Below are 23,334 nucleotides of genomic sequence, written 5' to 3'. Positions count from 1 at the left end.
GTAGGGATCATTTTACACATTACAATGCAAATTTAAAACACTGAATGGTATTCATTTAAAAAAAAAAATACTATATTATAGGCTCCAGAAATTTAGACGTTAAGAAATATAGTTTTAAAAAGTCAAAGTCTTGATTAAAAGCAAATTTATATTAATACTACAGAACAGCGCCTTTAGGCCCCCAAAAACTTATACATTAGCTTAAATAAAGTCTTTACCAATATGATATATTAAATTTAAAGAAAACTCATAGTCAAAAATAAATAAAATAAATGTTCAGTTAATTCATAAAAAATGAGATGAAAAATAAATATGAAATGGTTTTGACAGTTTAGCGGTTATTTATTAGAGAATAGAACAGATACATAAGATAAGATGTATATATTAAAATAAAAACATCCTCATTGAGAGAGAAGACCAGTTGCTAGCAGAAGCAACATAAGAAGTAAATGAATTAAATGTGTGTGTTGAACACATGTAACCACAAGTCATAAATTTAGTTACATATATTGATGACTTTGTGGATTAAAGTAAAAATTAAATGTATCTTCTGAACAACCCCAAAAAAGGATCATAGGATTGGACAAATGAGAGTAATAGTGGCCTGTGAAAAAGGCAATTCAACTATTAGCATGAAGATCATATCTCACAAATCAAACTCACCTTAAACAAAAACATGTGGTAAGTGTTACACCTTATATTAAGTATACAATAAAAGAGTATAATTCCAAAATATATAAATATATATAATATTACAAATTTCAATTATTATTATTGTAGAGTTAGTGTGGAAATTATCAACTTAAATTAAGTTTTCTTTAAGGTAAGTTAAAATTATTAACACAAGCAAAATAATATACGTATTTAGAATCATACAACACTCTCAAATCATACCAAATATACCCAATATATATATATATATATATATATATATGGGTAAGACATGATTTAAACAAAACTTATTTAATCCATTTCAAAGCATTGTTGATCTAAAAACTTCCAATGAGTACATGATAGTAAATAGGTGTGATCTCTAAGATTTGTATTAAACATGTCTCACTAAAGATTAACACCTAACACTAGTGCATAATTGCGTTTTTACCTCGCCTTATAAGCCTCAGTTGGCGAGGAACCGAAGCATATAACAGTGCGGTGGCAATTTTGAAATTAAAGGCAACTTATAGGCCTCGGTTCACACAAAAACCGGTGCCAAAAGCAGTTATAGGCCTCGGTTCAAAAAAAACCGGTGGCAAAAGCAGTTATAGGCCTCGATTAAGGAGGCCCGAAGTCAAAAAGGTTGCCAGAAATTTCAAAAATGCCATTGACGTTGGGACCTATAGGCTTCGGTTGGGGAAAAGCCGGTGCCAAAGGGGTAAAAACCTCAATATCAATCTTATGAATATGACATGTTATATAAAAATATCCTAACTTATTGCCTATATCATAGTTCAATTGCTGCACATAACATGTTGTTAGGGAGATCAACGTCTAAGGCAAAAGGTCTTGTATGGTGTTCTCTCCAGGTTTGATATTTCTATCCATATCTTTATAATTGTTTGTTTGATTTTCTTCCTTAATTAATTGTAACGTTGTTGATATAATGTAGTGTAATAGACAAACCAGCTCATATGAGTGCGGTTACTATATAATGCAATGGATGACAACCACTGTGCGTGCTCGTATTACAACAAATTGGGAAACGGTAATATATATTTGAATTAAAACGAATACTTTGCAATATTTCCTTTTTATATACTAACTTAACTTAATCTATTATTTTGTAGACATTCAAGAGTCCTGCAACAATTCCCACAAAGTCCATCAAGTTTGGTAGGATAGCATGTGCCAAATATATAATTGAAATGTACAATACTATTGATTAGGACATCTATCTTGATTGTAAATGATTTGTAATTGTCTTTTAAATGAATTTGAATTGTGGATGCATTATAAAATATCTTGTTCTGCTCTATTCTGGTTTGTGCTGGGTGTTGAATAAAATTTGCAGGTTTAAATGTGGGAATAACACCAAAACAGAAATCGCATTAAAAAAAAACAACATATTAGGCCTCGGTTCATACCAGAACCGAGGCAAAAAGGTGACATATGGCCTCGGTAATACCCCAACCGAGGCCAAAAAAGTGACATATGGCCTCGGGTACTACTCCAACCGAGGCCTAAAAGTGACATATGGCCTCGGGTACTACTCCAACCGAGGCCAAAACGTGAGCGAATTTTTTAAAAATGTAAAAACGTGAGCATATATAGCTTCGGTTAGGCCAGAAAACCGAGGCAGAAGAGGGGCTATATGGCTTTGGTACGTGGAAACCGAGGCAGAATAGGGGCTCTATGGCCTCGGGTTGCAACCGAGGCCAAAGGCCTCTCCTTAACTTTTCATTACACAAATAATTGTGCAACTAATAATACCTAATTGGGATACAATAATTCTCTCCTTAACTTTTCATCATCTAATATATTCATTTATGCCATTTAGATCATTAGTGAAAAAAAAAAAACATACCTTTTCACTAATAAGTTCATGTGCTTAATACTATAATCCACAAACTAGTTCCACGTACAAGTATTTGACTCAAATCATGCAATCTAACATAACATGCTCATTCACACAAATTTTCATATAATGACTTAAATGTAAGCCAAAAAAAAAAAAAAAACTCAAATAGTATATCACTAAACAATTACACATATATGCATTAATGAATTAAACAAATACACATATTAGCTTCACTTTTAAGTTGCTTGAGTGAGTAATTATCATTTAAGCAACATTTATCATCAAAATAGGAGAATGCATACTAAACATTCCTTATTCAAGTTACAATAATGTAGCTTGAGTGATATGTTATATCACCTAAGCATCATAGAAACCCTGAAACGATATGTTTCTTAAAGAGAGACAATAATCATATCCATCCCTGCTTGAATAACAAACAAGGTAATTGAGCGACAAACATTGCTTACGCAAGAAAGATAACATTTAAGTAATATGTTACTCTATTTTTATCGCAAGATTTCTAAATTCTTACCAATTTTTTTAGTGTTCACTTGAGTAATTGAAATTCTAGAGGAAAAAAATTTAATATACATTTCTCTTACTCAATCTCAAACCTCAACAACTTGAATAAGGACCATTGTCGTTTGAGTGTCAAGTTAATCACTAATATACTATGTTTAAATAATAACTTAATGTTCAAACAAAGTATACAAAATCATGTAAAAATTAAGAAATAATTTGTCAACTTACAATTTGTTATGTTATCTATTAAAATAGATTTAAAGGAAAAAAAATAACATTTTGAAAATTTTAAAGAAAAAAGAAACTTACACTAAATTGAATTCTAATCCGTTGAAAATGAAAAGTACTTATTTGGTTAAAATAAAACTCGCATGAGACTCGCCGAGGTTTTTCAGTGCCAAAAACAATGTAAGAAAAGTAAAGAAAAAAAAATAATGCATTCTATATTATTGGACGATATTCTCAAACATAATTGATCAACATAGCTCTAATCAATATAATTATTTTTTCCTTGGCCCAATAAAAATAAAAGAATAAATATATACAAAATAAATTTTAAAAAATATTATAAATGTATAGCTTTTCTTTTTTATTTTAAAAATCAAATAACTTTCATTTCCACTCTATTTCATCTATTTTTTCATTCCTCTGTTTCTTCCCTCTCTCTACTAAATATTATTGAGGCTTAATATTAGTAACACCTGCACATATACATTCTTGACAATTTTATGCATTTTTCCTTTTTTTTTTCTTTGTAAAATAATAGGAAGCTGGTTTGTTTTTAGAAGTGTGGTCGCAGAATGCCTTAAAGTTGCGGTGGCTATTAATTATTTTCTCTCAACTTGTTCGATGTTGATAGGAATTAGGTCAACATATTTACTGCACGTTATTTAAAGTACTCTTTGAACATTTCATTTGAGGAATTACAAACTAATTAACTTCTACAACCTTAAAAAATTATGTTATGAAATTGTTTTACAGAAAGAGATAAATCTCGTTACGTAAAATGTAAAACTAGATTTAAACCAAAAAGTTTATTACCTGAAAAAGCTAAAACATAAATTTGCAATTAGTTCCAATAGGCATCATAATCAATGGAGTGCTTTGATGTTTTCCCACACAAAGGTTAATCCAACCACTCTTTCGTGGATCAAATTAAGATCACCATCATTGAGTAGACTTTGAGAAATAAAATTTGAAAAAAGTGTGATAGCTTCTAAAATCAATTTACACTTTTTGAAAAATATAAGATATAAATGTCTAATTTTTTTTTTATAAATTCCACAGTTTTTTTTTCTTTCTAATTCTAGTGTTGTTTTCTAATTTTTATTGTTCTTTTTAAAACGTTGTCAACTAACTTAACTTTTCCCTTCCTTTTTTTCTTTCAAAATAGGTTTTGAAATAAAAAGTTTTTAAAAAGTAGAACATGATCACAATCAATCAAGTTGACACCTGTTTATTTCTCTCTTGTCTTTTATTCTGAAAACAAAATTTACTGAAATTTTGGCCTTATAGTTGGGTATATATATATATATATATATATATATATATATATATATATATATATATATATATATATATATATATATATATATATATATATATATATATATATATATTCATCAACTTGACATCGATGAGACAATGACTATAATCTTTTATATTCTTTTTCTTCTCTTTTTATTTAAAATCAATGACTTTAGATTTAAGCTATGAATGGTAATCATGGAATAAGCCAAAAGCAATGGGAATCCATTGATTATATTTTTATATGGTTATCTTCCTATGCATGCTATAGTAAAAGACATGCATTGAGGTGACACAATTTGTTAAAATAATTTGAAATAATCTATAATATGGTCATTATCCTATATAGTGATTAACTTGATTAAAATAATTATTAACCTGATTATGTAAATACAAGAATGATTTTATTAATTATTAACTTGAGAGGAGGAACGAGGATAAACCTTCATTAACTTAAAAGAGTATATGTCTTATATATGTTAATTATTAACGTGATTATATAATTTATACCAAATTGCAATTATTTTCTTTCACAAACTTTTGTATATATAAAGTTTATTTAAAATAATATCAGTCCTCAACTCGAGTTTTTTTTAGATGTTTAATAGTTCAATATCCTGTAAATTAATATTATAGACCATTTAAATATAATTTTCCATCTTAATCTTTTTAGATATATTTTAAAAATAAAAATAAGACGAAATTTTCAGTTTTAAAATGAATAATACTTTGGATAACTAAAATAATATTATTTCAACATATTTGAAGTTGAAATATTGATATAGAAAAGTTGTTCCAAATAGGAACATTTCCATTGATCCTTAACTGTGAAAAAATAAAAAGTTAGAAAAATTAATTTAAAAAATAATTATCATTTCTCTTAGATCTCTACTATAGGACTTTTCGATATGTTAAGAATCTCATATTGTATAGAAGTAAAAGATAATTTAAATGCACCCTTTTTTTTAACCCTTAAAATAATGTCATATGTAAGATAGAAAGAACTTTCTAAAACACAGCCTTATTATGCAAAAGAATAGGAAAATATTTTTAAAAATATATTTTCATTTGTCTTAGAATTCGAGATCCGAACTCTAGTGATTTTGTTTTGGTATGAGCAATAGTGCTATATTACTTCATGTTAATTTTGGATAAAAATATATAATTATGTGATTTTACAGCCAATGTTTCCTATTTAGCTATAGGACTTGAAAACTTTGGAGTAAAAAAATGATTTCTTATTCTTTTTGAAATATTTATATCTTCTGATAAAATATTTTCCACAACAGTTTTTTAAAAGCACTCATGAAAAGGCTAAATATGGAAGTAGTAGTAGCTTTAATAAAATTAGGTATCCCTTACCCTCGTAAGTCAGATGACCTAATAAATAAGGGAAGGATTGATATGAGTCAGAAAATACTAGAATTAGTGTATTCCCTACGTCATAAATTAAGTAGGTCACACAACCTAATCATGCACTCCAAGTATTGATACGAGGCACTATGACTAAGTGTAAAAACAGGTCCCAACAGTGATATCATTAATAATAATATTGTCAATTTATCGATAATAAAATTTTTAAGTATGATTAATTTATCCTCGCAAAGAATAAATAAATATGATTAAGATCATGATATATTTGCAGAGGTTTAACTAGTTTTTTTATTTTTTTATAATTGAAATTGAAAGCAGGTTACACGTAGGAGCCTCACTCCATTGTTAATAATGAGTGTCATGCATAATTGGATGGCGAAGGCATGACCAATTGACCATTCCTTCACTCATACTTTTCCCTTCTTTGGGGGTGCCATTCATTCACATCCCGTGCAACAAAACAAAATACTCTTTCTAATCACATTGTAAAAAATAAATAAATACTTAACTTAATCAGAATGGAAAATACAAAGGAGACACCTAATTATTAACAAATTAATTACCATTCCGCAGATAAAAGAGAAAAAGAAAAAGAAAAAGAAAGACAGTAACGAAAAGAGGAAAAGTAACCGAGACATGATAATTAACATTCCACGTGCAATTTGCTTTAGTTTACGTTGTTTTTGTGATAACCGTTGCTCTTTCACACAACGCAGGGGTAGGCGAGTCAAACGAAGGAAGAGAGAGAGAGAGAGAAAGAGAGTAAGTGTGTGTGAGAGAGTGATGAAGCGACAAAGCAGCGCGGTGTCGCCGTCGTCGTCGCGGCGAGAAACTCCGCCGGAGAAGCTTCAGGCGAAAACAATCGGCTGCATGTCGGGCATTCTCCACTTCATCTCCAGCTCCAATGCGCGTCGCTCTCGGCGCTTCCTCACATTTGGTGCGTTTCGTTTCGCATTTTTCGGGCCCACACCATATCTGTTTCGTTCCTTTCTCGGAAAATTTTAGTCACACAATATTCTTTTCTTTTGTCCTTATTCTCAGGAAAGAGGCAGATTAATAAGAATTCCGCTCCCGCCGCCGCCGAAAATTCGCGACCGGAAAATGCGAAGGCCGCCGCCAGCGAACGGAAGCTGTCGAGCGAGGTTCCGAGGAGCCCGACGTTGCCGGCGGAGATTCGCCGCTCCAATGTGAAGGCGCCTCCGGAGGAGAGCCGTCGCGAGGGACCGGCGATTGTAGCGAGGCTCATGGGATTAGAGGCGGCTCCGGCGCCGACGGATTCGGTGGTGGAGAAGAGGCAGAAGCTGCTCGGTGCGTTGCAGAGATGCGACGAGGATCTCAAAGCGCTGAAGAAGATAATCGAGGCCGTGCGTTTGGCAGATCCTCCTCGGAAGTCACCGTCGCCGGCGGTGGCTTCCGTTTGCTTGGATGATAAGTTGAGAACGGTTTCGGAGGTGAAGTGTTCGGTGGTTAACGGCGAGCAACAGCAACAGCAACAGCAACCGAGTCCTGTGTCCGTGCTTGACGAGTTCACTCGTTCTCCACTCAGTCCGAGTTGCCCCTCGGGACGACATTCATTTGGTAAGCCTCCGCTTAACCGCAGAATCCATTCCCATTGAGCATTTTCATCGTTTTAAATATAGATAATTTTTTTTTCAATTTAATTATAGATTAATGTGGCCGAATAAAAATCTACGATAATTCTCCTCATTTGTAATTTTACTCTTTCATAAGATATGCTTATAATAAAGTAGCTTAATTCTACTTCTTGCATGGACTCAAGAAGTGTAATTACCTACGTTGATTTAAAACCTGTTATACTAGCATTTTTTCTTAGAAAGGCTTTGGTTTTACAAATGTTCACTTTTTTCTACATTAAGAAATTTATTTTGGTTCTATAATTGATTTTGAACTCTTACGCTAGCTAAAAAATGTTCCGAAAATTCATTAATTTTATAGAGTAAATACATCCAAACATAAATCACATTTCTTTGAAATCAATTTTATGAAAACTCTCCCACAAAACACTGTTAGCAAATTAGTTATAGTTTTAGATAATACTCAATTATCATCTTATAGGAGCTAAGATGTGCGTGGTACGAAGAGAGATGATACTTACTAATAATAATAAAATGAGAAGAGGATGAGAAAGAGAAAGTGAGACTATAATCCTTAGAAAATGATTCTATAATCTAGTTTTAACTTATGTGGTCTGAATATTCCTTATTACTATTTCGTACTCCATGTTTTTATATCCGTGGATTTTTCAGGATAAGGAATAGGATTTAGATCATTAGAAGAGCTGATTACCTCTTTTGGTCTCTTTCATCTCATCTTTTGCACATGTTTAAAGTTTCTTTTTTTCTGATCGGCACACATGTTTAAAGTTGAAATGTAAATTTCCAAAAGTATTTTCTTGACCATTGTTAGGTATGAAAATGACTAAAGTGGAAAAAGAATGGGCACAGCTAGCTAATTAAGCATAGTTGTTATATTTGGATTAGTAGCAAAATTGTTTCCCTTTAAATGTTGATATTAGTTTTAAGATTATTATGCCAAGTCAAAAGGTAAAGTTATTTAACTATTATTATCGAAATCAACAAATAGGTGGCATGTGCTATAATGCCAATTCCAAACATCTTAATTGTCATTTTGTGAAAGGACATCCACAATCCCTAACCCGGAAAGCAGCATAGTTTGTAATTAAGTTCGATGGAGTTAAAGTAGTTACTGCTTCTTACCATTGAAGAGGAGAGACAATGATGTTTGATCGAAAAGCACACTGCTGCTGCCCAAGATTTTTAGGATTCCATGTTTGGAAATCATAACTTCTTTGTATTCCAACCATCATGACCTTCATAGTGGGAGACAAATTAATTCCCTCTTACCACTGCAATCATCTTGCACCCAATTTAACATAAAGTGATCCACAGCTCTCTGTTAAAACCAAACCACTGAATGATTATTCTTTTCCAAATTTTCCTTTTATGTAGTTTAGTTTCACCACAGATAAAAATATCTCATGTCCTCTACCCAGCAATTACTATATGTTTTTAGCTAGAAACTTAAAGAAACCCTTAGGTTGGTTTTATTTTTCTGATTCCTAAATCACAATAGACCAATAAAATGTGGTAACTTTGGTGGATGGATGTTGGACCACAATTTATTACTCACTCTAGAGACTGTGCCTCATGAATTGGGGCAGTCAAAAGATGTTCAAAAGAAAAAGGAGGGTGGAGAGAGAGAAAAGAATCACCCACCTTTGATGCTTTACCTGTCACCCAGAGACGCACTTTTTCAGGGATTTGTTAATTTATAGCCCCACCCAAACCACCCTCTCCCCCAACAACAAAGAACCTTGTTGCTTGCCTGCTGCTGCTACTACATCGTGAATAAGTCCAATTTTCAAATTATTATTATTATTTTTTTAAATAATGACTATTAAATATTATCCAATTCTTTAACAAGATTAAAGCATAGTACAAATTATTATTATTACTATTATGTATCCCATCACTTTTTTGTATCTGTAATGGATTAAAACATAATATGATTAACGATGATGGTGACATTTTTGTGTGCAGCGCGAATACAACAACAACAACAAAAACAACAGTTGTTGAAGAAGCCAGGAGAAGAAGAAATGAGCAAAGCCGTTTGGTCAGTGAACAAGAAAAACGAAGACATATACGAGAGAATGACTTGTGAGTCAGTGAACAAGAAAGTGAACGAAGAAGAGCATTGGGTGATGTGGAGTAGCAAAGGTATGATAAAAAGTGTGGATGAAGTGTGTAGGGACGTTGACTGGGGAGAAAAACGAGAGCTTGGAAGAATTGGGTTGGCTTTGCAAGATTATATCTGCAAGGATTTGATCGAAGAAATTGTTAGAGATTTAGGATGTTTCTACACTCTGCCTTTTGAGGCCTGTAAGAGAAGACTTTGCTTCTAAACTATACATAATGCTCTTAATAATCACTTCTTTTGCTTCTTCTTTTTTCCCCCTTTTTCTTAATCGTTTTTCTCTTGTTAAACGTAAACTTACATGGCTTTACATATTACATTTAACTTACATGCCATAGTTAGCAATTTATTTACTTATTTATAAAAACACTAATTTAATGTTAATTCACATTATAACTTTTTAAAAAGTAATTTTAACATGAGATAGTCATATAATGGTTTTGGTTGTTTCTATTTAGTATTCTACCAAGATAATGGATGGATAATTGTCTTATTTTCATAATTTCAAGAACGTTAATATCAAATATTACTATTAAATTATGAAACACTTTAAATTGAATGAAAGGGGTTAAATATGTTTGGACTATTTAAATTTGGACCTGAAATTAGAATTCAATTTAATTTCAAATTTTGATATATTTTGATCTCCAAACTTTAAAAATAAATATATATAATTCTAATTCAACAACGTTAATTTTTTCTTATGTGTTCATCACCTTCGACTCATCCTTCTCCTTCTCCTCCTTCGTCAGTGTCATTGTCGTCATCGTTGTTGTCGCTATCGCAATTGTCATCGTTGTCTCCGTATTCTCCTCATATTCTTCCTCCTCTTTCTCTTTCTTTTTCTCACTTATCTCCACTTAATTTATAACACATATTTTGTCATATTTAACGAGAAAATTGGCATCTATTTTACTCAAATTTACCAACAGAATTAGCGAGAGATTAAAAAAATGTACAATTTCAAAAATTTATTTACTAATGGATTTATGAATTTTGAAAAAAATAAATTACAAACGGATAATTTATCAACGAATTTTACCACAACATAGTCAAAGTTAAAATGAAAACTCTGACATCCATTTTACCAAGTATATGTAATAAGTAATATAATATTTAATAGAAACTTTTAATAGATTCTATGTAACATATTTTATTAATTGATTTTTTATTTCGTCAATAAAAGTTTGTGAATATAATATTTTTTATAGTTGACTTAACCGATGTAATTTATACTAATGAAAATAAAATCATAAACATGTTATATACATGCTAATTTTTATGAGCTAAAGATAATTATAAAATCTTAATCAAGAGTCCATGCGCTAAAGATAATTATAAAATTTTAATCAAATCATAATCATAAATGATTTCTACATCAAAAAAAAATTTGTGAAAAGTAAATTTACATGTGTATACAAAGTTGTCAATTTGGTCATCTTCACAATATCTAGTCCAGGTTCACATGGGTTAGCGCAAAAAAAAAATCTATTGACCAAAAAGTCTTTTATATTAAAAAAGTTCACAGAGCCGGTGGGTTTTTCTTTAAACATGCAAAAATATTATTCTTTTAAATTGATCTTTACTCTAATTGACCTTTGGTTCTAATTGACCTTCTGTCCGATTATCTCGACCTTCATTGTGGGTCAGTCTATCTTGACCTTTTGCTTAGGCCGACTCAGAACAATTCATCTAAACCTTCAACTTGGGATGACTCGTTGTTAGAATGAACATGTGCCAAACCGTCTATGCCTTTGACCCAAGATGACCCGTCTAGACCTTCGAGCCCGAACTAGTCCGTATCGATTTTTAGTCCGTTTCGACTTTCGACTTGACTTGACATTCGGTCTAAAATGGCTCAACTTGTACCTTTAACATATACTAAAGATATTATTTTTAAGAGTTAATTAAAGTCTTTATAAATGGTCAAATCCACTTTATCTCTAACCTAACGCAATTAAGAGGAAACTTTGGGAGTTGAATTTACTTTTGGTCCCTCATTTGGAGACCTCCTAAAATAACATATTCAAAAGTGGGTTAGAGCGGACTCATCAGCCATGAAACTATATGTATATAAACATGTCTTATGAAATATGAAATGAAATAAATAAATAAATAATTAAATAAATATTACTTATCACACTTGAAATAAATGAAAACTTGTTAGACATTTACAATGTGATTTTCTAATTTGTGCTATTAATTTATGAAAATCTAAACTCAAATTTAAAAGAGTTCTTAAAACATAAATACTAATATTATCTCCTAATTTTAAATTTTTAAAATTCAAATGAAATAAAAAAAACTTTTAATAATTCAATTCACCGGGTTATAAAATTCAAAGGAATCCAATAAATATATTACTCGAATTCAAAGTTAGAAAAAAAATAGTAAAACAAAAAGTTTAGGATAGAAAGAACGGATAAATTTTAAACCAAATATCTGTGTTCTTATGAAACAGCTTTAAAATTGCCAAAGAATTAAAAATGCAGCAGGTTGAATTGAATTTGTTTCACCGAACAACACCGCTTCCTTTGAATCAATAATTGCACCAAAAGTGCACGGCCGCTGCCACCCAATTTTCTGCTCGCGTGCCGACAACGGACTCTGAGCTGCCTGGGAATTCAGCTCTTCCTGTCCTTCGATTCGCTTTGAAATTCATTTTAAACTGTACAAGGTATCACACTTTTTTTTTTCGTTAAAAAAAAAGAGAGAAAATTGGTCAAAAATTCCCAAATAATTTTAAAAATGTCATGTCAAAAATTTAGATTATTTTTACTTTTGAATCATTTTAATTTGACACACGTCACTTTCCAAATTTTTACATATATATTTTTAAATAATATTAATGCTAATTAAATGGAAGGATCAAATTAATTTTATTAAAATAGTAATAAAATTTAATTGAGTCAAAAAGAAAATATAAAGACAAAAATAATCATAAACTTAAAATTTATCATTTTGTTATTTTAATCTAATTAATTACGAATTTTATTTTTATTAAAAAAAACTTATGCAAATTTCTTGCAGATACACAATATTTACTGTCATTAGTCATGTAATAAAATTAAAATAAAAGTACGTGAGTCAAAAATTGAAGGAAAATCAACTAGCGATGAATACATATTTATTAAAACTGTGTTCTGTAAATATTTTTTTAAGAGAGCAAAAGACACATACATTTAATGAAAACAAGGGGAAGGAATGGATCCTATAAGATACTAAATAATTATTATAAAAGACTTTAAGGATGTATAATTAGAAAAAAATTTATTAATTAATGAAGATTATTTAATTAATAACTTGGTTCAGTCATGAATTTTGGGTTATTAATTACTACAAATATAATCTCTAATTATATTATAATTTTTTATTAAAAATAAAAATTATTTTAGAGGATATCAATCAATATGTTTCTGTTTAGAAAAATTAAAATTTTGAGAAAAAGTTATATAAGAGTACTTAGTGGAGGACAATGACTTAAACTTACATAGTTCTTAGATTATCATACTATACTGTTTCAATTGAGGAAATTCAACGAAAATTTTCAAGTTTGATTAACCTAAATAATTTTTTTTCATGTCAAGCAAAGTGTTCGCATGAGGAGAAAAGAATCCATTTTTTTACTTATTATTATAACTTTTTTAATATAAATTTATTACTACTTGAGAAAGATAAATTTATTATATTCGAATAATACGATAAATTTATTACATAAAAAAATAAATTATTTTATAAAAAGTTAAAAAATAAATTTATTCAAAAGAAAAATGATTGATTCAAAATATTTTTTGACTTTTCAATTTCACCTTGATATAATTTTATTTTAAAAATAAAGAAAAATTAAGGGTGAAAAAAGAAAAAAACAAAGTGAAGATACATAAAATAGAAAAAAAAAACCTCGCATGAAGTTTATAAAATAAAGAAGTTAATATAAATAATATAATAATATATAAAAATAATTTTAAAATACATATAAAAATATAAATAAATAAAAAATTGGGGAGTCAATGACTCCCTATTTCACAATTAAAATTCGCTGGTGATCACGATTACATATTTTTTTTTATAAAATTTAAATCTCAAATATATTTTTCTCCTAATTGACAATTTGTTTAGACCTTTCTTCGTATTTGGTTCCATTCGGTAATACATGCATCAATAATATCCAAGCATTGATGTGAGTTTGGGAGGAAATATGATTTTCAAATTTAAGGTTTTCAATCTTTCAATGAAGTTTAAAGAATAAACCAATACAAACATGAAATCTTACAATTTTTATAAACAGGAAAATGTTGTTATTTAAGTAACAACAAAATTCAAAAAATAAATAATATAAATACTCATAATTTATATTAAATATTAATCTAAAAATTATCTTCAATTAATTTAATCTAATTAAATATGGTTTTTTAATTTAATTTAATTTAGCTTTATGTTAAACATTAATCTAAAACTTTTTATTTTTAAATTTAATTTAATTTAATTAATTTTTATCTTTTAAATAAAATTTATTAAATTGGTTACAAATCAACAACATTTAATGCTATTAGTCAAATAAAAAAATTCAAATTAAAAAAATATTGATAAAAATTGAAGAAAAATCAACCATAAAAATAAAGATATTTTTTTTTTAGCGACTAAACATTTTTGTGACTAATTATCATACGAAACATAAATTTTTAATAGCCTCAACAGCTTAGATAGATTATTAGACAGCCTGCTAATGTTCTGATTAGTTAAACCATTTAGTGTGTTATGTTCTAACTTAGTTAGATTATTGTTATTATTGTAAAAAAGGAGAAAAAAAACATAATCAGTTACAAGTTTCGTAAAGAATTATGGATACAAAAATACTGATATATATAAAGGACAAAAATAAAATCTTATATCTCTTTTTTTACAAAAAATCTCTAATATTGATATTTATGTTTATATGAAAAATGAATATTGGCATTAACACCAATGACGAGGATCTGTGTCTTGCTGACAGTGCAACAACTCATATAAAGGACAAAAATACTTAAAAATAAAATTTTATCTCTCTCTTCCTTTTTTTTTCTGGTATCAGCTATTTAAATAAGGATTTATTTTTTTTTTTATTTCACAAATATCACTCTGTTGACCTCCCAAAATCCAGTTATAAGAAAAAGAAATAAATAGAAACGAGAAGAAAAAAATGTGTATTAACTCAATGAAAAAAATACTTTATATATGTCCTATTTAAAACAAAACAAAAAACAAAATAAAAAAAAAAAATATGCATTCGTGTTGACACTCTATATCAAGAGATCAAATGAAGTAAGGGAGTAGGGAGCAAGTACGACATTCATGTCTCCACTGGCCTTCTCCAGAGAACTGTGTTGTGGCACAATCCTGTTTGGCTCTGAAAACGAATTTTCTTCTTTGACGTTAGGTCCTGTCATCACTGTTGTTGTTGCTCCAGATGCTTCCACCTTGGAATCCAGTCCACTGATACAAAACCTAAAGTTATGGGGATCACTGTCAAAGTTTACAACCTTTATTCTCAAGTACTTCTTCTTCTCTGCAGGATTTGTGTATTGGATTGCCGATGCAACAATGTACTCGGAAGAGGTTTCAAGAGTCGAATCAAGCAGAGTGGCTCCACTTGAACTGCTAAAAAACTGTTGAATCCAATAGCTGGGAGTTCCATAGCTCTGGTGAGAGTCAAATACAATTGCATCCGGTGTCCACCTACACACCATTTCAAATCAAACACCATCAATTAATTAATACACAAAAATGAAATGAAAAAAGATAAGAAAATTACTTTCTGTCGTTGGTGTTTACGAAGAGCGGTGCATAGCTAACCATGTGGACCACGTCACTGTTCTTTTCCAATCCAATTAGGAATGCAGCTTCGGCGACGGCAGCCAGAAGAGTTCCATTCCCAGCGTCCGATTGCCAAACAGCATACTCACTCACAAACGCCTGCAAACATAATCAAACTTCATCTTCCGTCGCAATAATCATATCATAATCATAACTTAATTAATGCTCAAACCTTTGGGCCGTATCGTGGTGCGTCATCGAATTTCGTATGCTTCCTAAACATGTCCTCCGCATTTGTATAAATCTAAAATATGTACATACGTATACATTAACAAAGAATTGTAGACAATTGTTGTTACAAAATAAAAATTGAAGAAAAGTTTTACATGAAAATCGTAGAAATCAGCTGGATGATCCAATGGTTTTTGAGAAGCATCGCAGTTTGAGATGATCTGGATATCTGGATAAGCTTGCTTGATGGCATCATAAAATTTGAGGTAGTTTTCTGTGCAACAAAAACACCACTTGATCATGTTCTTGTTTCATATATAAGAGAAAGAAAAAGAAAAGCAGAGATGTAAATACCTCGATACTTAGACATGGCGCATTCTTCATTTCCAATGGCAACAATCCTGAGATCGAATGGGTCGGGATGTCCCATGGAAGCCCTCAGAGATCCCCATTTTGAATCTGCTGAACCCTTTGCAAACTCAAGTCCATCCAGAGCTTCCTGTTACACAATTCAGAATCTTTATATATTACAAATTTAATATATAAAGAAATGCTAAATAATGAAGAAAATGGAAGAAACTGACTTGAATAAAAGGAGCGATCATAGATGTATCCACTTCGTCAGTGAGGCTGAGACCTATATATGAACCAAATATGCGGTTAGTAAGAAATGTAATTGTATTGAAATTTTTTATTCCAAATAATTTTATTGAACGAAACATACCATCGTTGAAGACCCACACTGGTAAGGCACCGATATCCTCAGAAAACTGATGGAGAAAGGAAAGAGAAAGATAAGATTTTTAGGATATAATGAAAAAAGAAAAGAAAAAAGGTACTTACTTGGAGGCCCTCAAAGTAGCCAAAACCATCGTCGGTCCAATAACCCCAAACATCTCCGAAGTGTCCAGGTCTCTCCTGCCATGCTCCAACGCTGTCTTTCCATCTGAATGCGTTTCTCATATAACCTCCTTCAACGTAACATCCACCTATATAATATTATGGAAACCAAACCGCCATTATTATATATTTTCTAACCTTAATTAATTATAACCTATAAACTACGTTCTACGTACCAGGGAATCTGAAAAATGTGGGCTTGAGATCGGCCACCCTCTGAGCAAGGTCCTTTCGGAATCCATGACCCTTGAAGGTGTCGAGGGGCATAGCTGAAACCTGGTCTAACCATAAAACTCCTTTCTTCGTTGTCGTTATTTGGAGACTTGCATTGTGGTCAGTGGCCTTAGCTAACAGTACAGTCTCCATCCTCGTCCACTCTGTAACATTGCGATCGAAAGACCTGCCACCATTGCACCAATACAATACAATGTTAAATAATTCTAATAATTAATTGTTTATCATAACTCCATATATATACCTAATGCTGTTTGATGCCAGCTTCGTATTATCGGATCCAACAAACGAGACGTCAAGATCAATGGAACCACTTGCTTTGACAAAGAAAACTACTTTGTACTTGTGTGCTTTCTCAATATTCTGAAGGAATACGAGAGACATTAGAAACATTAAAAGAGAAAGAAAAAAAAAAGTAGTGAGATGAGAAGACACCGACCATGCCCCAGAAACCAGGATTGGAGATGCCAACAGCATGAGATGAATGACAGAGAACATTCATACGCAATGCAACTTTGTTTCGATCAAAGCAAGAGCTACGATCGGTTGAGATCTCTATGGTTGACTCATCTCCCACCATTGTCCACGGATATATGTTTGAGGGAACAGTTGAGCCTCCTTCTTCGAAGCCTCTGTTTCGAACAAGCTCAGCCCATAGTCCTCCAGCTCCTGCATGGTTTATTTCCTGCCAAGGATGCAAACATAATTCATCATCACTACCCATAAATTTCATCAAAATTCACACAAATCTAAATAAAACTAAATTACCTCAAAAAATGCTCCGAAGAAGGTGTCTGGAATTTTTCTTCCAGCTCCTTCCGTGGCATTTATGTGCAAAGTTGACCTTTGCTCAGCATAACAGCAAAGTGTGAAGAAGGTCAAGTAAATAAGAAAGATCTTCATACTCATTTTTTCTCTTTTTCTTTCTTGCTTCCAATGCCTTTTGTTGTTGCTTCCATGCTGTATTTATAGAGCATAGCAGAACTCATCTTTAAGTATTTCAGTTTAAATTTTCTAAGACCAAGTGCTTCGGTTGAAATTCTTCGGTTGTAATTTTCTGAAATTGAAGTAAAGTAGTTAAAATTTTCTGGAGAAGAAAACGAATAAGGTAGGTTACATGTTCTTTTAGAAAGTGATCATGATTTTTTTTCTTCTTAACTTCATGTCAATTATACTAATGTATAATCTTGTTATAAATATATATTCTAAAATTAGAATAATAAAGTGTTAGTTTAAACAATATGAAATATGTAGTTTAGTATTATCTTTCTTTTACTTTATTTTCTTATTTCCTTAGGTGATTGAAGTACCAATTTTCAGTTTAAAATTGTTCTTTTAATTTACTATTATTTTAGAAAACAATTATTATTTTCTGATGAGATTTTGGTTTTCTTTTTATCTAAAACAAAACAATTTTAACTGAAAATTCACATATTTAAAATTATTTTTTATTTTAAATATTGTTTAATAAACAAAAGTAATATATATTTTTTAGTTCGGAATGAAATTTAGTTCTCAACCTTATGGATTAAGTATGTGTATGAAAAATTGAGCTTTAAAATTCAACTTTATTTACATAAATAACAGATAATTGGGAAAAAATGAAAAAAAGGAAAAAAAATGTGGAATGTTGATTGTAGTTAAAATTAAGTTAACAGTTAAGCTTTCAGTTTTTCTCCGTAAAAATTTAAGTTTGTTTGCAGTATTATTTAGAAAATAATTTAATTATTATTTTCTGAAAAAAGTTAGTTCAAATTATATGTATGTAATCTAAAAACTGAGTACAATTAAATCTAATTTTGTGCTCTGTTAATTTAAATTCTATAACTTAAAATATTTAAAATAATTTAAAATTATAAGAATTTCTAAGTCAACATTTTAAAGTTATTAGAAAGTAAATTATTCTTTTAAAACTTTTTGTAAAAAAAAAGATTTCCAATCGCTCGTATATAAACTAAATTATTCTTTACTAAAACAAAATTCCAAATTTTTATATATTAACGAAAATATTCTTTTAAGATTCTTTATTAAAACATATATCCAATTCTCTCACACGTGACTGTATATTCAAATTAAATAAATAAATAATAACAGTTGATAATAATGATGAAATAATAAATAAAATTTTTAGTCTGTTTATATCGATATAAGGGAAGCCGCAACAAGATAAAGAAGAGAGTGTGAAATTATAGTTTTAGAGGTTTAAATAAATTTTTAATAAAAGGTAAAGTGGAAATCTAAATTTTACGGAGTGCAGGAAGAAAAAGGGGTTGCAGCAAGAAATGCCCAGCCATATTGAGAATTTGTTTTTTCGTGACAAAAGGGGTTCTTCCTTCACTTCCAACCATTTATTCTGTACCCCAAAATCTTTGAAATTCACACATTACTTATTAGCTAAAAATTAATTACCACACCCTTTCTCCTCTTTCTTATTTATTATTTATTTACACGTATCTACCCTTACCCCCACACCCCCAAATTTAACCTAATCTCTCTTCTGTCTTCTTTGCCGCTCTTAGTCATCTTGTGCCTCTCTCACAACCACACTCACATATCAATGACGTATTTTGTGTTCAACATGTATCAGATACTCGTACACGTACATATTAGTATCAGTAAAATGTTTAATTTAAAATATATTTTTTTGTCTTTGACATGATTCTAATACAATGTTAATAACCACAAATTCAAAATTTTTCTAAACAATTCATAAACTTGTAAATTTATCACATAAGTTTCTATTATGATTATAAAAATAAAGAAAAAAATCTTATATGATCATTATTTTTCACTTTTTTGGATACTAGATAGATAAATTAGATTCATTTTTGTGTTAGTTGACAATATGTTAGTTAAAAGTTTGAAACTAATATGTATATATATGTTGTGTCCATGTCGTATCTGAGTATGTGTCTGTATGCAGGCTTCATAGTTCTCCACAATAAATAACGGTTAAAATACTTTTTTGGTCTTAATTTTCGTCAAGTTTTGTCAAATAAGTCTTAATTTTGCTTTGGTTAAAATACTCCCTTGGTCCATGTTTTTGTTGAAAAATTTCAAATAGGTCCTAAGATTTTTTTTAGTCTCAATTAGGTCCATATTTTTTAAAATGTGTAACAATTAGGCTCATTCCGTTAGTATGATGCTAACTGTGTTAAGGATATGCTATGTGTCAACTCCTCATTTTTTTAAATTTTTTAATTTTTTTTAAATTTTTTAAATTTTTTTTTAAATTTTTTAAATTTTTTTAAATTATTCATGTCACGTGTCACATCAATATTATGCCACGTGTCAAGTCAGTAAGGTGACACGTGTCAAGTCATTGTTTGAATATCAATTTAGTCCATATATTTGTTATTTTAATTATATTTCAATCCATTTTTTTTAATTTTCAATTTTATCCTCTCCAAATTGAGATTAAATTTAACTTTTATATAAATTTTATAATGATATTTTTATTAAAAAATTTAATAATATTAAGTTTATTTTATATTTTGTTTTAAAATTTTAAAATATTTATTTTAACTTGTTATAAAATTGTTTTAAATAATTTATATACAAATGTTAGAGTTGGTTTAAAAATAACAATTTTATAAATTTAAATATAAATTTTTAAAAGAATTTTGTAAAAAGTTAAAATAAATATATTAAAAAAAATTTAAAAAAAATGGACTGAAATGTAATAAAAATAACAAATATATGGACCAAATTGAGATTGAGACAATGATTTGACACGTGTCACCTTATTGACTTGACACGTGGCACAATATTGACGTGACACATGGTATGAATAATTTTCAAAAAAATAAATTCAAAAAAATCCAAAAAAAATTCAAAAAAAATTCAAAAAAATGTGGAGCTGACACGTAGTACATCCTTAACACCGTTTACACCATACTAACATAATGGACATAATTGTTACACATTTTCAAAAATATGGACCTAATTGAGACTAAAAAAAATCTTATGACCTATTTGAGATTTTTCAACAAAAACATAGATCAAGGGAGTATTTTAACCTTTTGTTTTTGTGTTCAAATAGGTCCCAATTTTCCTCAATTTTGTTCAATTGTGTCCTTTTTGGCTAACACCGTTTAAATCATTAACAATCATGAACACTGACAGACATGTGTCACTTCGTGGTTTTTTTTTATTTTTTTAAAATATCCACGTGTCAACCCAACAACGTGTCACGTGTCAAAGTCAATGTTCTATATTCAATCGGGTCCCTATTTGTTATTTTTGTTCAATTTCGTCCCAATTTATGTTTACATGAACCAATTTTGTCCATCTCCAAATTGAAAGCAAATTTAATTTTTATATTAAAATTCACATTTTTTATTAAATATTTTTATATAATATATTAAAATTCATATCACTATAACTTTGATATAAAAATTAAATTTTGTCACATCTTCGATAGGGACAAAATTAGTCAATTTTAAACAAAATTAGGACTAAATTGAACAAAAATAACAAATATAGGGACTAAATTGAATATAGAACATTGACGGTACATTTATGGGTTGACACGTGGACATTTAAAAAAAGTTTTAAAAAAAATTAAAAAATTAAGAAAAAAACCATGTAGTGACACGTGGCAATCAATGTTCATGGCCGTTAATGATTTAAATGGTGTTAGCAAAAAATGATCTAATTGAACAAAATTGACGAAAATTGGGATCTATTTGAGCACAAAAACAAAATTAGGACTTATTTAACAAAACTTAGACGAAAATTGGGACCAAAAAGGTATTTTAATCATAAATTATATAAACAATAAACAATAAATATTGAACACGATGACCCACATAGGTCCTTGTAGCCCGCGCGAGCTAAAGGCGGGGTGGGGCGAGTTGACTCGCTGACACGTTTACAAAATTAAATATTTTCTTTTTTCATTCCTTACACCATACATCATCACTCTATTTATGTAAATTCTTTTTATTATTATTATTTATAATCTTTGTATATAAAATAACGATTTTAATTTTTGAATATGAAATATCTTTTTATGCATTCTTAGGTTAACAAATTTGCATATGTCTTATAAGGTGACATATTGCTATTGTACTTTAGCTATAATCTTTGTTATTATTTCTTGTCTTCTATTAGGTAGATTAATTAGAATTATTTCGATAGGAAATGAATATCAAATATTATGGGAAAATAAAAAAAAAAGAATATTTTGATCATCACAAATGTAGGCCAGCCCGCGGGACAAAGTGAGCCAGAAAAATAAACCCGTTTTTGAAATGTGGGGTAGGCCAGCCTTGTCCTCACTTTGTGGGTCAAAACGCGGGACAAGCCAAAACAAGTCGGTTGGCCCGCTTTGGCATCCCTAGATAAGCCCTAGATTTGTAAATAAGCCAATCAGGTTTGCACCAAAGGCCTGCAACTATCGTGACTCCCATGATCGACCATAGACACTATCGACGACATCGGTCACCATTAGAGACACTGTCGACGACATCGATCACTATAAAAGACATTATCAGTGACACTGATCACCATCAAAGACATTGTCAACGACACCGATCACCATCAAAGACACTGTCGGTGACACTGGTCACCATCAAAGACATTATAGGCGACACCTGTCACCATCAGAGACATTGTCAACGACTCAAGAGTGAATAAAATAAAACACTCCCTTTAAGCCTCTAAAGAATAAAGGCCTAATTTCTTTTAGCACTAATATTCTTTTATTAAATTAATAAAATTATGTTGAAGAAAAAAAAAACACCTTAAAAAATTCTTTTTTTACATATGTAAAAATGTAAAACTATAAAAACTAAAATAATTTGAGTATTTAGATAAAGTGATTTAATGTATAAATTCTAAAAAATAATTTAAATAAAAAGTGATTTAATAAAATAACTTTAGTTCGTCTGTAGCATTATTTAGAAAATAATTTAATTATTATTTTCTAAAAAATACGGTTCAACTTATATTATTTTTTAATCTAAAAACGTATTATAATATAAAATCTAAATTGTTAGTCCTTTAATTTAAATTCTATAACTTAAAATATTTTTAAATTAATATAATTTAATTTTTTTTCCTAAGTTACTTATACATGTAAATTGCAAAACTGAATTGTTCTTTTAAAATTCTTTGTAAAAGAGATTTGCATATTGTCATACATAAACTAATTATTCTTTACAAATTTTCACTAAATTTCCAAATTCTAATATATATATATATATATATATATATATATATATATATAAATAAAAAAAGAAAGATTGTGTTTTATTTTATATTTATCACCAATCAATCTTATATTTCTAAATTCTTTATATATATTTCGAAATATAAATAAGACTGATGAATGTTACGTAAAGTAAAAACAATTTATCCCATATATATATATATATATATATATATATATATATTATTTACTTGGTTTTGATAATTTTTTTTAATTTAATTACTCATTTATAAAAGAATAAACACTTCAACTACAAGTTTTACATAAGTATGTCAAATATAATCGA

At 29.4% G+C, this 23,334-nt stretch overlaps 2 protein-coding genes across 3 annotated transcripts; one reads left to right on the top strand and one right to left on the bottom strand.

The window, feature by feature from the left end:
* The first annotated feature begins 6,508 nt into the window (after positions 1 to 6,508).
* Positions 6,509 to 9,933, top strand: LOC114178427 (uncharacterized). The gene is made up of 3 exons (XM_028064330.2): positions 6,509 to 6,875; positions 6,980 to 7,516; positions 9,520 to 9,933. The coding sequence occupies exons 1-3, from the start codon at positions 6,575 to 6,577 to the stop codon at positions 9,882 to 9,884; spliced, it is 1,203 nt and encodes a 400-aa protein (XP_027920131.2). The 5' UTR covers positions 6,509 to 6,574; the 3' UTR covers positions 9,885 to 9,933.
* Positions 9,934 to 14,725: 4,792 nt separating this feature from the next.
* Positions 14,726 to 17,743, bottom strand: LOC114190408 (alpha-L-arabinofuranosidase 1-like). Of its 2 annotated transcripts, XM_028079279.2 has the most exons (12): positions 17,603 to 17,743; positions 17,274 to 17,519; positions 17,079 to 17,197; positions 16,777 to 17,000; positions 16,544 to 16,689; positions 16,425 to 16,470; positions 16,285 to 16,337; positions 16,055 to 16,199; positions 15,856 to 15,974; positions 15,702 to 15,773; positions 15,468 to 15,628; positions 14,726 to 15,391 (listed from the first exon to the last, which is right to left on the bottom strand). In XM_028079279.2, exons 1-12 carry the CDS (start codon positions 17,741 to 17,743, stop codon positions 14,956 to 14,958), a joined length of 1,908 nt encoding a protein of 635 aa, XP_027935080.2. In that variant the 3' UTR covers positions 14,726 to 14,955. The 2 variants fall into 2 exon arrangements, with proteins under 2 accessions (XP_027935080.2, XP_085523177.1); XM_085667051.1 differs by lacking the exon at positions 17,603 to 17,743 and having other exon boundaries at positions 16,777 to 16,975; positions 17,066 to 17,197; positions 17,274 to 17,351.
* Positions 17,744 to 23,334: the final 5,591 nt, after the last annotated feature.

Source organism: Vigna unguiculata, chromosome 1, assembly GCF_037176805.1.
Source record: "Vigna unguiculata cultivar grain cowpea cultivar isolate G323 ecotype 2 chromosome 1, ASM3717680v1, whole genome shotgun sequence".
Classification (NCBI taxonomy): Eukaryota; Viridiplantae; Streptophyta; class Magnoliopsida; order Fabales; family Fabaceae; genus Vigna; species Vigna unguiculata.
This window is presented reverse-complemented; position numbering and strand designations above follow the sequence as displayed.

What these genes read in the sequence shown, in the direction of transcription:
- LOC114178427 (XM_028064330.2), top strand. Translation starts at nt 6,575, where the DNA reads ATGATAATTAACATTCCACGTGCAATTTGCTTTAGTTTACGTTGTTTT. An exon ending in TCGGCGCTTCCTCACATTTG is followed by an intron (nt 6,876 to 6,979) that starts GTGCGTTTCGTT and finishes CCTTATTCTCAG; the next exon opens with GAAAGAGGCAGATTAATAAG. An exon ending in CTCGGGACGACATTCATTTG is followed by an intron (nt 7,517 to 9,519) that starts GTAAGCCTCCGC and finishes TTTTGTGTGCAG; the next exon opens with CGCGAATACAACAACAACAA.
- LOC114190408 (XM_028079279.2), bottom strand. Translation starts at nt 17,743, where the DNA reads ATGAGTATGAAGATCTTTCTTATTTACTTGACCTTCTTCACACTTTGC. An exon ending in ATCCTGGTTTCTGGGGCATG is followed by an intron (nt 17,198 to 17,273) that starts GTCGGTGTCTTC and finishes GTATTCCTTCAG; the next exon opens with AATATTGAGAAAGCACACAA. An exon ending in CGCCATGTCTAAGTATCGAG is followed by an intron (nt 15,975 to 16,054) that starts GTATTTACATCT and finishes TTTGTTGCACAG; the next exon opens with AAAACTACCTCAAATTTTAT.